General features: G+C 39.7%; 1 protein-coding gene across 1 annotated transcript in view; it reads left to right on the forward strand.

The window, feature by feature from the left end:
* The window catches only part of lrp5 (low density lipoprotein receptor-related protein 5), a 58,511-nt gene that overhangs the window by 17,040 nt on the left and 23,728 nt on the right, over positions 1–17,743 (forward strand). The window contains exons 7-11 of the mRNA XM_041996369.1: positions 951–1,082; positions 5,124–5,212; positions 5,323–5,541; positions 5,620–5,708; positions 5,795–5,966. Coding sequence (XP_041852303.1) covers positions 951–1,082; positions 5,124–5,212; positions 5,323–5,541; positions 5,620–5,708; positions 5,795–5,966 — 701 coding nt within the window. The remainder of the gene's footprint in view (positions 1–950; positions 1,083–5,123; positions 5,213–5,322; positions 5,542–5,619; positions 5,709–5,794; positions 5,967–17,743) is intronic.

A 17,743-nucleotide genomic window follows, 5' to 3' on the forward strand; every position in this document is an offset into this window, starting at 1 on the left:
TCTTTAATCTGTAATGACAGAAGTAGTTCTGTATCCTGCGATATGTGAAAACACAGCTGGTCTGTTGTCTCTAACATGAGAAGCCACATTTCATGAGAAACGGGGCTTCAGAGACCAGACACACACTGATCAGATACGCCTGTTTATGATGGCGTTCAGACACAATAAGAAGTCACCTTTGAATGCTGAATGTGGATATTTAACAGTGTCTCTGATCATCATTTTATCTTTGTGTTGTCAGGCTAATCAGCCTGTTGTGAGACTGATAATCCTGCTGTCCCACTGATTATCGTATTATCAGATGGATCGTCGTGTTGTCTGACTGATCGTCATGTTGTCAGACTGATCCTCATGTTGTCAGACTGATCGTCATGTTGTCAGACTGATCCTCACGTTGTCAGACTGATCCTCATGTTGTCAGACTGATCCTCATGTTGTCAGACTGATCCTCATGTTGTCAGACTGAACCTCATGTTGTCAGACTGATCGTCACGTTGTCAGACTGAACCTCATGTTGTCAGACTGATCCTCATGTTGTCAGACTGATCCTCATGTTGTCAGACTGATCCTCATGTTGTCAGACTGATCGTCATGTTGTCAGACTGATCGTCATGTTGTCAGACTGATCCTCACGTTGTCAGACTGATCCTCATGTTGTCAGACTGATCCTCATGTTGTCAGACTGATCCTCATGTTGTCAGACTGAACCTCATGTTGTCAGACTGATCGTCACGTTGTCAGACTGAACCTCATGTTGTCAGACTGATCGTCACGTTGTCAGACTGAACCTCATGTTGTCAGACTGATCGTCACGTTGTCAGACTGATCCTCATGTTGTCAGACTGATCGTCGTGTTGTCAGACTGATCCTCATGTTGTCAGGTTGATCTGTCCATTACTTGCTTACTTATATTTTGTTTTACGTGATCTTTTTTTTTTGTGTCGTGGCAGTCGAGACGCCTTGCAGTGACAATAATGGAGGCTGCAGTCATCTCTGCCTCCTCTCTCCAGTCCAGCCTTTCTACAGCTGTGCCTGCTCTACAGGAGTCCAGCTTCAACAAGATGGAAAGACATGCAAACCAGGTATATCTGTATCAATATGACACAAAACTAACTAGCCACTGGTGATCTGGTGGAAACAGTTTTTTCCCCACAACCCTTACTTCTTAAAGTACATGATAAAAGGTGGATTTGACTATATTTTGCACCTTCACTTGAATTCATTGTAGTCTATTTATAATCCAATTATAACAAATCAATTATATGATCCACATTAGTCAAATTTATAACTAAAAGCACTCAGAGAGTGCAAACCTCCACAAAGCCGTTATAATTTATTTATTTTGCCAAAGATTATGGACATTATTTTTGAGTTAGGAGCTGTAATTGCAAAATCATCCCTATCTACTCATAGTGAAGAATCCTTTTATTCCAAGATCCATATGGTTATCTGGATTACCCCCCAAATCTAATCACTTCTTCCTTATTTCATTTCTTAAATTTGTTGAAAATTTTATTAAAATCAGTTTATAACCCTTTGAGTTATGTTGCTAACAGAAAGACAAACCAACGCCGATGAATACATGACCTCTGTCTTGGCGATGGTAAAAACTGTGTTCATATAAACCAATTCATAAAAATAATTACCTAGCTACGGAAAGGATAATGAGGATAACGATTGCATCAGATCTTCTCTTTGATTCAATTCTTCATCCTGAACTGTGTGAGGAGACAGTAGAGAGGAAAAACTCCGGAAAACTTCCATCGGAACCAGAACCAGAAAAGACGGCCATCTGCCTGGACCAGTTAGGGTTTGAGAGAACAGGAAAGCGGGGTCAACAAGCATCAGCCAGGGATACCTGCTGAGGAAAAAGAAGAGAAACAAATTAATAAAATGTCAGATATTTATACATGGACAGTAAAGAGAGCATATAGGAGCCCACTGCATCATGTGACGTCCCCCAGCTTTGGCCTATAGCAGCAGAACTAAAACGATAGATGAGGGTCACTAAGCCAGACCTAAATATAAGATTTATCTTAAAACTATATTCATGTGTGTTTATATTTCCAGTCGAGGGATGCTACGTAATACGAATACGTATTTTTGTGACATAGAAACATATCAGACATTGAACATGCTGCACTGAATGTCTCAGCTGAAAAACTCTAACTGACCAGCCGCCATGTTGATTCCCACGATGTCCAAACAAAAGAGCTTTCTTCTGCAGAAACACAACACTGAGTTAAGGTTGGTGTTTCTGTTAGCTTGTGTTATGTGAATATATTAAATTAGCATGAAGCATGCCAACCAATGGCAGAGCTCCTGTTGACAATAAAAACAACAATGCTCTATTGTGTCAGGCTGTAGTTTGTGCGGTTGTGTGTGTCTTTGTGTCTGTGCTTCCAATTTGCTTTGCTTGGCTGGTTAAATTCAAGGGTTTGTTATTGTGCTGGCAGTGTGTGTGTGTCAGTGGTCTTAAAGTGTCTGAAAATGAAGTGAAGCGAGCAGTAGAGTGGGTTCAGTCATTTCAGTAAGGATGGAGCAGCTCTCAGTCAGAGCTTATCCATGCTGAGGATGAAGGGTGTCAGACTTTAAATTATACTGAATCTCTGATGTGTTTGTATGTGAGCTGTTCTCTTTATAGTGTTATATATCATGTAAAAGGTTTTAAAGACTGGATGAAATGTCATGATTATTTCTGCCTCAGTCCTGCAGATATCTGAAACATGAGGCAAAGATGGGAAGGAAGATAAGAGCGCTGGGGAATAGAAGTAGACACTTTGAATTTCTTTCAGTGTGAGCTCTTCGGAGTCAGAGGTGTTACAGACAAAGAAAAACAGTTAATTGTCTCCCATGAGGTGAGCTTGGCTATTCTTGAATCGACCGGTGGAGGACCCTCAGGGCAGCACAGCCCTTTGTTTCCAAATGGGTTGGAATAAGGAGGAGACAAGAAAAGTGTTAACAAAAGAATTTGGCTCAAGCGTCAAATCTTTTTTCACCATAGATAGATTGATGTTGGACTGTGGGTTCTGACTCAGTCCAGTTATTCTTTCCCGTGTCTCGGAGCTGCTGGATAAATTCTTCATGTCTCTACTGAGACACAACATTTTGAGAAATGTACAACACAGTTTTCCAAGTGGGAGGGAGAAAGGAAAGTCTTTTAGATGAGCAGAAGAAAGGCGTATTTAAGTTCTGATTTGCTTTTATTTCAACCCCAACGGTATTTCAGCGGTGTTCGTTCCCTCATATTTTTACTGCAACTTCTAAATAGCGTATTTTCTGTTTTATTTAAATTAATGAAAATTTGTTTCCATTAGACCATCACTTTCATTTGTTCATCTCTTTAGTGAAATCTTTAATTAACTTGTTAACCCCAGAAGATGGTTTTTTTTTTTTTTTTTTTAAAGACAAAACACAGAGAAAATAAGTGCCTAAGATTAAATGAACCAACATGTTAATCTGAAAGGAAAAGTTAGTTATAGAAGCCACAGTATGACACAGATAAACGTGTGTGTGAAGACCTCAAAATTGCCGTTAAGTCATCAAATCTATGTAAATATTTAACTAGATGCTTCAAGGAGAAAAAGGGATGGAAGTCTTAACAGAGCTTTTCAGTCACACCTCCATTCTGTTTCCCCGCCGCTCAGTCATGGACCTCAACACAGCCTCATTTCTGTCTACAACAGACCATGCCGAGACCTCCTCTGCCTCAACCTTTAGCCTATCTGTACCCTGCAGTTAGGTGAAGCAGCAACTGGAGAGACTTAACCAGAGCAAAGTATTATAACAACACAGAGAAGCTCTGTCACACCTTCCTTTGGTTTGGTCTTCACAGTACACTTTACTAAAGTGGACCAAACCACCTGGACAACATCACACAGTTACAACAACTGCCTGCTATAGGCGACATTCCCCGAAACTACCACTAGAAGAAAATCCAGCTTATTGGTTGACCAGGACTGAAAATGGTCCATTCACTGCAGGTAAACAATGGAAAGGAGGGCAGACAAAAGGCATTACTGAGAGAAAAGTTCACCTAAAGACACGAGGGAGACTTCCCAAACACCTGGAAAGGGTCCTCTGATCAGAGGAGACTAAAAGTGAACTTTCTGGACTTCAGGGAACAAACCCGACACCTTTCACCACTCACAGTGAAGCATGGAGGTGGCAGCATCACAATATGGGGCTGTTTCCATCAGCAGGGAAGCTGATCAGAACAAATGATTGATTGAGATAAATCCAGGGAAATTCTGTAGGAAAACCAGAGATTTTTGACTGGGATGGAGGTTCACCTTCCACCAGGACAATGGCCCTCGTCATCCTGATGAGGAAACACTGACTGGTTTAAATGTGCTGGAAGGACCGAGTCAAAGGCCAGATCTCAATCTAACTGAGAATCAGTGGCAGGGCTTAAAGATGGCTGATCAGCAGCAGAACCCATACAAGTTTAAGGAGAAATCTCAGAGGCTGGATAAGCTGAGATCATAGAGACGTTCCCTAAGAGACTGCATCTGGAATTTCTGCAGAAGGTGGAAATTGTTGTTTGCTTCCAAATAAAAAATATTTGGTCTGTTTGAGGTTGTTGGTGTGTTGTATAAATGATAAACTGATTTAACTTATAATAAGTTATGAATTGTTCAGCTTCCAGAGTTTGGAATATGAATTTTCCTGGAACTTTGACCATGTCCAGAAGAAAATAATTATTTCCAGGTGATATTTGATTCCACTGAGCATGTTTTCATGCTGCAGAGGGAGAAATGAGAGTACAGAGAGTTAGTAGAGCAGAGCAGCCAGGAGCTTTTTTATGACTCCTCTGAAAACATGAGTGGCGGATTCTGGAAGATCTCTGAAATATTGATGATTGATTTTGGATCAGAGACAGTCAGGAGGGAATCATTTCTTCATACCTCCTCTAACTTATAGTCTCTCTGAAGCCACAAACAGCTGTCTGTTAATTTGAAGCGATGAAGTCAGAACAAAGAAACCTTTCTCTCTCTGGTTCAGATGTTTTGTCAGAAGGAATTTACACATCATCCATTAAACGTATAGATAAAAACTGTTAATAACTGCTCATAAAAATCAGTTCACGTGATGATTGATAAACTGTGCTGTGGTGCGTTCAGGGGCAGAGCAGGTTCTGTTGCTGGCTCGACGAACGGACCTGAGAAGAATCTCTCTAGATCTGCCGGACTTCACTGATGTAGTGCTACAGGTTAACTCTCTCACACACTCACACACACCCACACACCCACACACACACACTGGGCTGTTGCTGTCTTGTTGTGGTCAGTCTGGTTTTTATCAGCATCTCTGCTCCTGCAGGTTGACAACATTCGCCACGCCATCGCTATTGACTATGACCCGATTGAAGGCTATGTCTACTGGACAGACGATGAGGTTCGGGCCATCCGCCGATCCCACATTGATGGCAGCAACGCCATGATGCTGGTTACCACGGAGATTAACCACCCAGATGGCATTGCTGTTGACTGGGTGGCCAGGAACCTTTACTGGACCGACACCGGCACTGATCGGATCGAGGTACGGATTCCTCTCTGCAGCATTCCAGCATAAACAACACAATCCAGGTTCTGTTGCTGATGTTGTGTGCTTTACCAGGTCACCAGGCTCAACGGAACGTTTCGGAAAATTTTGATTTCGGAGAACCTGGTTGAACCGCGAGCCATCGTTCTGGATCCTGTTAATGGGTAAGAATGTTGGTCCTGTCTTGTTTTAGGGAATGATGCTGATAAATAAAGACTCCTCCATCTCTTGTTGTGCTTCCCTTTCGCAGATACATGTACTGGACTGACTGGGGTGAAAATCCAAAGATCGAGCGAGCCAACCTGGATGGAACAGACCGAGTAATCCTTCTCAACAGTTCCCTCGGCTGGCCCAATGGACTCGCTATCGACTACGCTGCTGGAAAACTGTACTGGGGAGACGCTAAAACGGACAAGATAGAGGTACAGATAACACCACTTATCTCTTTAAGCTGCTTTAAAGGTCCGCTGGGCCGATGGATATCCTTGTAGACTGAGTCAGTTTTTTTTAGTGATCAAACCTGGAGCTCAGATCACTAAGATCAGTGTCTGATTCCAGCTGATGGACAACTGTGGAAATTAAGGCTTCAAGTAGCAGTTCTGTCACCACCGATTCATGCGTTTAGTGCCATCAGTGTTTTATTTGTTGGTGTCATTGGTTCCATAAAGCCAAAGGTGATGCTCAGTTCCTTGTTTTGTCGTAGATGTTGTAGCTGTCTGGATTAAAGGATGAAAAAAGTTTAAACAAATATCAGTAAGTTGTTTGGTTGTTATCTTGGTTTTTTGCAAAGACAAACTCATGAGAAGCTGCAGTGAATAGCGACTGAGATTTAATAGTCAGTGTGGGAAAACCACGAAGCAACATGTGCCATTTTAATTTAAGATTTTTCTCTGTAAGCAACTGGTGACAATTGCTGAGTGGTCTGAATAAGATCCCAGGGGATGAGGGAGGTTACTTGATGGGATGTCTCAGAAATCAGCTTCATTCCAAAACCAGAGGATGCCGACGTCCACATCAGTGAGATGGTCTCGTCCACCAAAAAGGCCAAATAAACAAAGTACTAAATATTTTGTTAAGTGTTGCCGTTGTTCAAACTACTTGTTCAAACTTTTTGTTTTTTTCACATCATTGCATTGATGTGAAAAATGATTATTTTTAAAATTAAATTCTTTAACTAATCCAATTTCTTTAACTTAACTTTTCTTCTCCATCTCTCATTCCTTCTCACTTCTGTTCAGTCTCTTTTAAAGAAGTCGAAATCTTCTTCCTTATCATTCTACTCCTCCTCTCCCTGTGGAAAAAAAGCTACCTGAAGTTTAGAAACAAGTTTTTTATTTTTTTACATACATATTTACATTTTTACAACATATTTTGTTCTATAATGACCCAGTTCTTTTTTAAATGTTGACATACTTATTTTCATTATAACTGAAAAACAGATCAAATGTTTAAAAATGAAATCTGCATAATAATTTATTATTCATTAACAAATCCAATACAGAGCTGAGCCATTTCATTATTTTACTAGAAGCACTCAGAACCTTCACCAGCTGTTGTCATTTTTTTTGCCAATGATTGAGGGCATTTTTTTTAGTTAAGGCTGGCACACATAAGAATTTTCTAAATCTGAAGAGATTTTTTATCTGTTCTAGACCCACACATGAAGATAAAAAAATCTGGGATTTAACAGTGTTGATCAACCTGTGTGTGGTGGCTCCGATAACCTCATCACAGAACAACACACACATAACGATGCTGTCCCGCAACCGATCTACAATCTAGTCCTCCGAGCCGGAATTCTCGTGTGATCAAACATGAGCTAACAAAAACTAAGAAGAAGAAACATAGCAACAGCCAGAAAAAAGAAGAAGAAACACTATGGCAACAACCAGAAAATAAATACATAACGAAGTAATGATGGTGGTCTTGCAACTATTGTTAACAGAAAAATCCAGAACTGAAAAAATAAAAGACAGCATACAGCGTAAACACGGACTTTATCTTCTTCCTTGTTCCCCAGTCATCTCGCTCTCTGATTGGCTACATTCCGTTCCTCGTCACAATCCACACACTCACAATTCAAGAGTCATGGGCTGTCCACACACACGTGAAGATTTTTGGTCGTAAATAAAGAAAATGTTCAGTACTTCCGATTGTCGACCACGACCCGTTTCGAAGCCGATTGTCGGGATGAATTTGCTCTTCCTGAGATATCCTGAACATTTAATCAAAATCCATCCGTAGCTTTTTGGGTTATGTTGCTAACGAACAAACAGACCAATGCCTTGGCAGAGTTAATAAAGTTACTTTTGTTTGGCCTCATTCACCAAATCTTCTTGAGAATTTTTTTAAATCCTTCCTTAAGTTGTTCTTAAGAAATCTCCCCGTCAGATTCTTGAACAAGCTCATGTTGCATCTTTGCTTTCAGACTGATGAAGCCCAATCAAAAGTTTTCCCATTTTTACCTAATTTGCAGGTAAACACCTGAAAAAATCCACAAAAAGTCATGAAACTGAAGGTTTATGTGCAGAAGGAGACAGAGGTAAGACAGAGACAAGAAAAAAATCAGTGGTGTTATTAACCAGGAGGTCAGGGCATATTCTTTATGTCCTTATAAAACTAATATGCTTTCCATAGTAACTCCATGAAATGACCGCAGTATATTGGGGACCAGATTTCAGCAGAACTGGAGGAAAAGACGTTGACACAACACCAGTGTTCTGTCAAGCCGTGCAACCTTATGAAAACATTCTGCTGCAGGCTGATCTGTCTGTCTGTCTGTCTGCCACCCTATCAGAACAAAATACTGCACTAGTTTGTCATACAAATCAGTGCTGAGCCATGAAAAAATATAGTTGTCTAAAGATCATTAATCCACATACATGTGGATTAATGATCTTTACACTAAACAGTTTAATGATTAATTAGCTGAAATGAAAATTTATAGGTACAGTCTTAAGAAAGAAGAAGAAAAAAAGATATACACACACACACACATTTATTTATGTATATATATATATATATATATATATTATTTTTTTCCAGAACTGCCCTCCCCCTCCCACCAACACTTCTTCCTGTCTGAGACGTTGATGCATCTCCATCTCTGCATGTTTTTAAAACGTGTTTCTCCTTCTTAAATGTTTTTTTATTTTAATTTTTCCCATCAACATTTTGGTTTTCATTGCGTTTCCTGGGTTCCATGTTTGTGTTTGCTTGTGTTAACATATTTTCACACAAGCGTAGACGGGAAGAGAGAAGAGAGCAACAAAAAGGTGAATGCCTGAGCTTTCTGGCTGAATGCTCACCAATTGAAAGGCGGTGCTGCTCTGTCTCTCCCCTCCTCCACCCTTCGTCAGGGTGAAAGGACCCACCTCAAAGGGCTTTTTTTTCATGTTTTAGCCTTGTTTTTATCCAGCTGAAAAGAAGCTGCTGCTGGGGGTGAAGACATTTCTATCACACCAAAGTTCTTCTCTCTGGGTGTGTTCAAAGAATTTTCACACCCAGGAAACTAAACACACACCATGAGATTTTTAGACCACGTTTACACCTTAGCTGTGTATTTTAATCAGCAGAAATAGCTGCACAGACTAAAAAAAATCACTTGAATCTGGAAACAACCGACACACAGTTACACCCTGAAATGAACTGAAATTTCCTTTTTTAGGAAAAGAAAACAGCTGAGTGTCGGATATCAGGCAGAGCTGGGTTTGTTAACATCAAGTTTAACTGTTCCACATCATTTCTCTCCTTCAGTTTATTAATAAAGACTAAAGATAACAGCTGCAGACTTTGCCAGAACTTTCCATTTTCTTTGTTCCCGATAGAATTCCATAAAAACCATCAACACAATACTTGGAATTTTTCACTATCCTCTAATTCTTTTTGTGTAGTGTGAATGTGTTTATAGCTGAAAAGTGAACCGTGTTCAACAGTTTCCTCTGAAGGAGAAAAGAGAGAATAATAAAAGATGGAGGGGGAATGCTATAACCTCGTCTGCTTCTCTCATTCCTTCTCTCTGCTACTCAGGGTCTTTTTTTAAAGAAATCTGACTCCTCCTCTTCCTCCTCCTCCTCCTCCTCCTCCTGTGGAAAAAAAGCCATCTGAAGTTACCACACAGGCTCGATTCTCTTAAAGAGAAAGTGTGTGTGTGTGTGTGTGAGTTCTAAGACTGATGTGTTGACCTTTTGTTAGTTCTCACACACTAAACGCCTGCTTTGTTGTGATTATGCAGATTGACTATCCGTAGCAGCGTTCAGTCACACTGTTGAGCCATATGGTAAACGCTTTGTGTTTGTAAAAGATGGAATTTCCCCTGCTGTAGGCCATCCACCTTGTTTCAGGGGGAAGTGTCCTTACTTGTTGTTTCTTTATCCAGAAGGTAAAGAGACTGAACGAGCAGCACCGACAGATCCGATCTAAACCTATCAAGTTCTGTTTACAGCTCAGGATGAAAAATAACAAAAGAAACAAAAATCAAACCACTGGCACCGACTGGCAACTCTTCAAAAAGTTTTTATTAAAAGTTTATTTAAACGTTTGTTTATATAGAAAAACTATACATTTTATTTTGTTTATTTAATTTGAACCCGTTTACCTTTAATTTGCTTTTTTCTCTTCCTTCCTTCCTTTTTTTATCACTTTTTTAATCCCTTCTTTATTTGCTGACTGATGTTTTCAGGAGAATCTTTAATAATAATAAAGAATAATTAGTAGTTTTTTGTGCCTCATGCCTGACTTGAGCTTTGAAATAAGATCTTGTAGGAGCCATAAATTGTTAACCTGTTCACTGTCTTGTATGTTCACGTTCACATACATGATAAATAAATGTCTTTATGATAATCTCATTGAATCAATGCATGTAAGTTTTAGCTGTTAAACTGGAAGTGGATTTGGTTTAGTTACTCAATACAAATTAAACCAAGAGTGGCCCTAATTAAACCAATACAGTGTTAATATTTGATTGGGCCCTGGACCACTTTGTTTTGGAAAAGTTGGGCCCCAAAGTAAAAAAAACCAAAAAAAAAAAACCAAAACGTTAAAGAGGCCCTGGAGTCGAGCCCATCCTAGAGGCAGGATACATCCTGGACACGAGAATTTTAGAAATTCTAATTAAGCTAATGAGGATGTTTTTGGGCTATGGAAGGTCCAGAGATTGAGGAAGTCAGAGTACCTGGAGAGAGTCCACCTGTACCAAGGAGGAACATGCAAAATTCACAGAAAGGGCCCAGGTGATATCTGTTAATACTCAGTCCTTTTTTCTATCTAATCTTTCCGACAGTGTTGTCTGACTTTCAGTCATTATTCCAGCACAGTTTAGATGTGAAGTTCTCTTCAGGTAATAAATCCTTTCTTGATGTTGATCCAGTTTGTGGAGCTGCAGTAGTAGTTGCCTGTTTATCTTAAAGGATAGGCTAAGAAATACAAAGCTCAAAATGATCACAAAGTTGACTCAACATCTCATTCCAACATTTCCAAACTCTTACATCCTGAAGTTGTCTGTATCCCAGAACCTCACAGGACCTGTAATACCCGGTGCTGGTGGAGGCTAGGTGTTTCTAACAAGCTAATGTTAGTAGTGAAAGTGAGTTTTTCAACACATATCAACCTGCCAGTCAGCATTCTGACTTTCTCCTGGCTGGGACTCCATTGTGCCTTCAACTCTGCTTTGTCAAGTTTCCATAAATTCTGCATGCATGCAGCTGTCAGGTTGGAGGAATAAAGGAAACACCTGTTGTTGCTCAGAGTTTCCACAGTATTCTGCCAGCTGTCTGCCCATTCGTCTGCTCTGCTCCCTCCTCCCTCCCTCCTACCCAGACAGTAGCTGCACATCGTGGTTCCTCAGAGAACTCAGCCTCTGGCCCACATCTGTCTGTGTGTTGTAGTTTATCTTACTGTATGTATCCTATTAAAATGGTAATGTTGTCAGCACAAATCCATTATATGATCCACATTAGTCCAGTTTATATCTGTGTTCATATAAACCAATTCATAAAAATAATTACCTAGTTAAGAAAATGAGCGGATAACATCACATCATCCTTTGATTCAGTCCTCCTTCCTGAGCTGCACAGAGAGACAGTGTAGAGAAAACCCTCATTCAGAACCAGAACCAGAACCAGAGAGGAAAATCTCCAGCAGAACCAGAACCAGAACCAGAGAGGAAAATCTCCAGCAGAACCAGAACCAGGAAGGACTGTCATTTGCCTGGACTGGTTGGGGGTGTAGAGGACAGGAAAGACAGGTCAAAAAGGCCCTTATGTGCTCTAGGCTAAGTTCGCATACGTATGTGGAGTCTTTTTGTCCGTCATCTGCGTTTTTTACGTACATATTTCTGTTTTCAGACAGATTGCGGCTGCTTATCCAGATATAGCAAACAGAGCAGTACCACTGGAAACCGTGGGGGCAGTGTTGAGCAGTGTCGCTCATGTGTGACCAGAGAAAGGAACAAAGAAGAAGCTGCAGTGTATTTAATGGCTGCAGAGACCACCACTAAGCTGTCTCTTTTTATGTCTCCTTCTGAGAAAGAACATTGTCATCATCTTCACCGTCACCATGTTTGTTATTGTCAGAAATTGACTTCGAGGTGAACTCTGCACTGGATGTATTTCTCAACAACCAGTATTTGGGAGTATTTGGGCAGGGATGTCTGGCTACATTTGAAAGAAACACACTGATTACATGTGTGTAAGGGGAGCCGATATGAGCCTTAAGCCAGGGGTTATCTGCTGAGAAAGAATAGAAAACACAAATGAATCAATGAACTTTATTGTCATTATACAATTAGAACAAAATTTTAAGCTGGGAACTCATAAAAAAGATGAAGTGTAAATAATTTAGTCAATTTAAATAATAGATAATTTCCTGATTCAGTTTAATTCACAACAGCCTGATTCGATTTTGATTCATTTACAGATATTTATATAAAAACACCAATTTTTCTTGAATATTAAAGACATTTATCTTCCAGGTCCACAGCCAGAAATGCTGTGATTAAATAACATTCAGGACAGGAAAAGTTCAACTTTTTAAAATCTCCTGATAAAGACGGTTTCATTCAGTGGAGTGAAGATGAATGAGAACTCAAAATTGTCCTAAAGTTCAAATCTCAGGTAACGTGTTGAACAAAGAAACAAAGAAAACTGGATCCATTTTATAAGCCGTAATATAACTGAGAAATTCATCAGAAATTCATCAGAAATTCATCAGAAATGACGGTAGATTCCGCTTGTTCAGCTCAGCGTGTTTCCGCGATAGGTACGACCCTGTCGGCAAATCTTAGCCGCTGAGAGCTCGACAAGAGTTGGGAAGTCACTCGAGAACAGGGTCACTGTTGTCACTGGAAAAAGAAACGTATAAAAAAATTGATCTCTGAGTTTCATGAATTGACATCAGATTAATTAAATTTGAATAGATTGATATCGATTAATCAAAATTCTCCAGCAGGCTCCAGGGTACATGTTTAAAGCATTTAATAAACTAAATGTCAAAGAACATTTAAAACAAGTATAAAAACACAATAAAATTTACAAAAAGAAGGAAAAACAAAGAACAACATCATATATTTCTGCAAGGAGAGTAAAGAGAGCAGAGAAGAGCCCAGGGCATCATGGGACGTCACCTTGTGGCAGTAATAACACATGACTGCTTCCACCACTCACATCAGAGCTCTTATATGGGACGTGTCATAGGTGACTGCATTGATTGGACATGTCTGAAGCTCAGGGGTCATAAACTTGTCAATGACACTGTAAATATCAGTTCAACAGAATATTTTTATCCTTTAGTGACCACAGTAACATTCAACATATTACATGAGTTACATGAACTTTGTTAACAGATAAGATGTCATGAAACATGTTCTGAGGAGGAGAACTGTCACATCAACTCATCATACTGGCTTTTAAAGGGATATTATCCTTAATGTTCTTTGGTTGTTTGGTCCCTGCTGCCATGTTGTGGTTAAATCAGAAACAGTCCCATCAACTATCCAAAAATCATCACCCTCCTTTATTTATTTACGATGGATAATTTTAGCATATCAGGGATAAGATCTAGAAATAAAGTAGTTTATCTCCACCGTGGTCAGGCTGGGTCGTGGTTCAGGATGGAGGTGATGAGCGAGGTGAAACAGACGTGTGCTTTTCACGTGTACTCAGAGCTGACTGTCAAAGTTTCCATAAAATTCCCGAGTGTTGCTTGGTTTTGGGGTTCTACTTGAGGCTCAGTGGGATGTTTCTGTTTTCCTCAGGATTTCTTTATGTTTCATTCTGTTTATCAGAGAATATCCATGTGTGAGCGTATGTGAACTGTCCTCCGATGGTCTGACTTCTCCCTGCGTGTCTGATCAGACCTTTGTTGCTTTTCTGTTTGCTTTCATTCTGTCTTTTTGTGTTATTTTCCCCCCACGTCCATCACGAAATGGAGCACTCACTTACAAAATGGAAACAGAAGGGGAGGGGTGCACTCTTGGTACTTAATTCTTCCTGAAAAAGCCAGCTCAGAGAAAGAGTGAGTACGAGAGGAGAGGGAGGAGTAGGGGAGTCTCTCTGCCATCTTTTCACTGGGATGGCCATGTCTAATTTTCTCACATTGATAAATGAATAGTGTTTTTATGGAGGGGTCAGGAACTTCTTTGGATCGGAGGCCCATCAAAGTGAATGTTGTGCTTTTCTGTGTTTGCTCTCTCCTACCCTCAGAATAGATATTTAAATGACTGTTCACAACAGATAGCTGGATACATGGCTGCCTGTCACCAAAAGAAGAAAAAAAACTCATGATTTAGATGTTATCTTAGAAAAAAATTTCTATGAGCATCCAAGTTAACCCTCTAAGCGCTAAAGTTTAGTTTGTAACAAACACCAGGCCATGTCTCCGGAAAAAGACAGTAAATCAGCAGCCGCCATGGTTGTTGGCAGTCGGCCGACAACCAAATAAATCAGATGCTTTTACATGTATGAAGATTGTGGAGTGTTGGGGAGAAATCTGGGTGTGTTAATCTGATTCCTCATAACTGGATAACTGCCATAGTAAGCCGTTTACATCGTCATCAAAATCTGATAAATGAGAGTAATCACATTATTGTAATAATCTGATCTGATGTGTCTACAGGCATTTCTGAAATGGGATCTTTTCTTTAAAAAAAACTTGTCTTTGACATTTTCCAGTCCCTTATCAGATTTCTTTCAGAGTACATATGTATTGACGTAACTTCCTGTTTTTTTTTTTTTTTTTTTTTTAACATCCAGTCTGTTGAACAGGGTCTTAGCATTAGCTGCTAATGCGGGAGCTAAAAAGCTGCTAAACAGCCTCCATGTGAACATCTTACTTTATTTATACTTCAACTTTTGCTGATTCCTTCTTTTTAATGGACGATGTTTAAAAAACACAGTGGCATTGCAGTGTTTTGCACATATGCAGATGTAAAAAATAAATCCTACATATGAATCTACTTACACAAAGACATTGTAGCATTGGGGAGAAATCTGTGTGTTAATGCATTTTCTTATAATTACATAATGGCAGTCATTTAATAAAGCATAATCAGAGTATGCTGTTTACATGACCACCTGAATTATCTGATAACTCCAGAAGTCAGGTAATGATTGGATGTTTGGTGTGCATGTAAATGGACTATGAAGGAAAGGATCTCGGATGTTAAACTATTAGTTGTGAGTTTCTGTCCAAACAATCTACAAGGAGTTCATCTGTATAACACAGAGGGGTTTATATCTCACCATGCTGTGAGATGTAGCAGGCATTATCTGCTGACTGACCGCTAGCCGTCAAACCAAACATCCAAATGCATTCATGGCGCTCTTTGGACATTTCAGTGTCTCCCTCGGTGCCACACTTCCAGCACTTTAACAATTTGTCGGCTGCTCCACCAGAGAAAATAAGATGTTATACTTATTTTACACAAATGTAAGAAATGCATCCAGCTTCTCTGCCGTGCTTTCTGTAGAAAGACCAGTCCATAATCTGGTTCCCTTCCCGTCCACCTACAAAGCCATCATTCAGCAGCAACATCAAGCTCTGAATCTGTCTGTGTGGACATGATCTCTCAGAAACTGTCCAACAGAATTCCTCCTATCTATGACATCTCTGACATCTAACTCTGGAGAATTTCAGACAGCCAGCCTGACACGTGCACTCAGGCAGGCTTTAGATGATTGTAGTCTGTGAAATAAAAGAGTGTGTCTCTTCCACTTCATGCCAGTCCAGTAATAGCCTCAGCAGTGCGGGGGAGGGCTGGACACAACTTCCAATTACAGCCCTGTTAATAATAGCTCTCAGTTACTACATATAGAAACACACACACACACACACCTATTCTGAACAAAGATGACTCTAATCAGTAATAAGGTTTTTTTCTGTAATCTATGTCAGTTTAGAAATTTGTTGCAGTTTTTTTTCTTTTCATCTACGATAAAAAAAACCGTTTTATTATGAAGCACTAATTACAGACATCATCTCTTTTAAAGACACAGTACAATTCAATCCAGCTAAATCAAATTATAATCCAAATTATACCCAATTATCCCATTTGTATTTATATTATGACAGGAAAGATAGGTCATAAAGCAGCATAACTCTAAGCCAGGGATACTTGTTGTAAAAGAAAAGAAACAGTAATTACAACGACAATGTTATATATTTATATATATATGAAGAGTAAAAAGAGCAGCGAGGAGGAGCCTAGTGCATGACGGGACGTCCCCCAGCATCTCCGGCCTTCCAGGAGAACTATAAAAGGATGGATAAAGCTGGATTTATACTTGCTCACTGTCTGCTTGCAGTAGGGCTGGCATAGCTGACGCTGGTGAAATCTTGCACCAGAGCAGTGTTATAGCGTCATGTTGCAGTTTTTCTTCTGCAGTTACTGCACAAATTCAGCCAGAAGCTCCAGAAATCTGGAAACGTGTAATCACAAACATAACAGTAATGTCACCGTGCTTCAAGCAGGGGTGCACGTCTGGTCTGGAAGAGGTTTCTTTCAAGGCTCCACACACAAAGACTATCAAATCAAATCAAATCAAATCAAATTTTATTTATAAAGCGCTTTTCATGCAAAGGCAACACAAAGTGCTTTACATAGTATAAATGAATGCATATTAAAATGAAAAAAAAAAGAAAATCACAGAACAAAAACAATAAGCCCTTTACACACCCAGTTATGTGACAGATTAAACATCCCCCCCCCCCCTCACCCATCCACACACACACACACACACACACACACACACACACACACACACACACACACACACACACACACACACACACACACAAACTCTTAATATCTGTCTTTGGCTTGGCGCTGCTGTGAGGAAACGGCATTTTTGGGGACCCATTTACACCAGGAGCCAGTCAAGCCATGTTTGCAGAGGGCAGACCAAGCAGGCTTGACTCCCAGAGTTTAGGATCCCCATAAAGAGGGCTGGTTCCACTGAGAGGGTCTGATGACTGAAGGTTCTGCCTTCCATTCTACTTTTCAAACCTCTAGAAACCACAAGTAAACCTGCAGTCTGAGAGTGAAGAGATTCTGGAGCTCTGAGATCTTTAAGATCCAGCGGAGCTTGGTAACTAAGAGTTTTATATGTGAGGAGAAGAATTTTAAATTCTTTTCTGGATTTAACAGGGAGCCAATGAAGAGAAGATAAAACAATATCTGATGATAATCCTCATCAGAACGCCGTTGCAGCATTTTAGACGAGCAAACTTCAGCGTTTCTAGAGATGAAATTTGAACAAAGAAGAAAAGAATACTTTCTCTATCAGTCAGCAGAGATGAAATAATTATTTTTGAACAACTCGATTCAACTTTATTCATATAGCACTTTATCAAGCACACAGAAGCAACCCAAAAAGCTTTACAAAAATAAAACGATGTAGGAATGTAATAAAAACAATAAAATTAAAAACAAGTAAAAACTTGTTATATATATATATATATATAGAGAGAGAGAGAGAGAGAGAGAATATTTCCTCTTTTGTCAGAGATAACTTTCTGAAACATTTTGTGTAGTTTCTGGCTCAAACTTGACTCAGTTGTAAGATGTACAAGAGTTTCTGGAATGTTCTGGCCTTTGAAATTTGTTATCAATATCACACTGAGATTAATCGCTGATATTAGCCAGACCATCCCATGACTCTTCATTCCTTCCTTTTTAGGCAAGTCTCTGGTGGGTTTGATTCTG

Source organism: Melanotaenia boesemani, chromosome 10 (genome assembly GCF_017639745.1).
Source record: "Melanotaenia boesemani isolate fMelBoe1 chromosome 10, fMelBoe1.pri, whole genome shotgun sequence".
NCBI lineage: Eukaryota > Metazoa > Chordata > Actinopteri > Atheriniformes > Melanotaeniidae > Melanotaenia > Melanotaenia boesemani.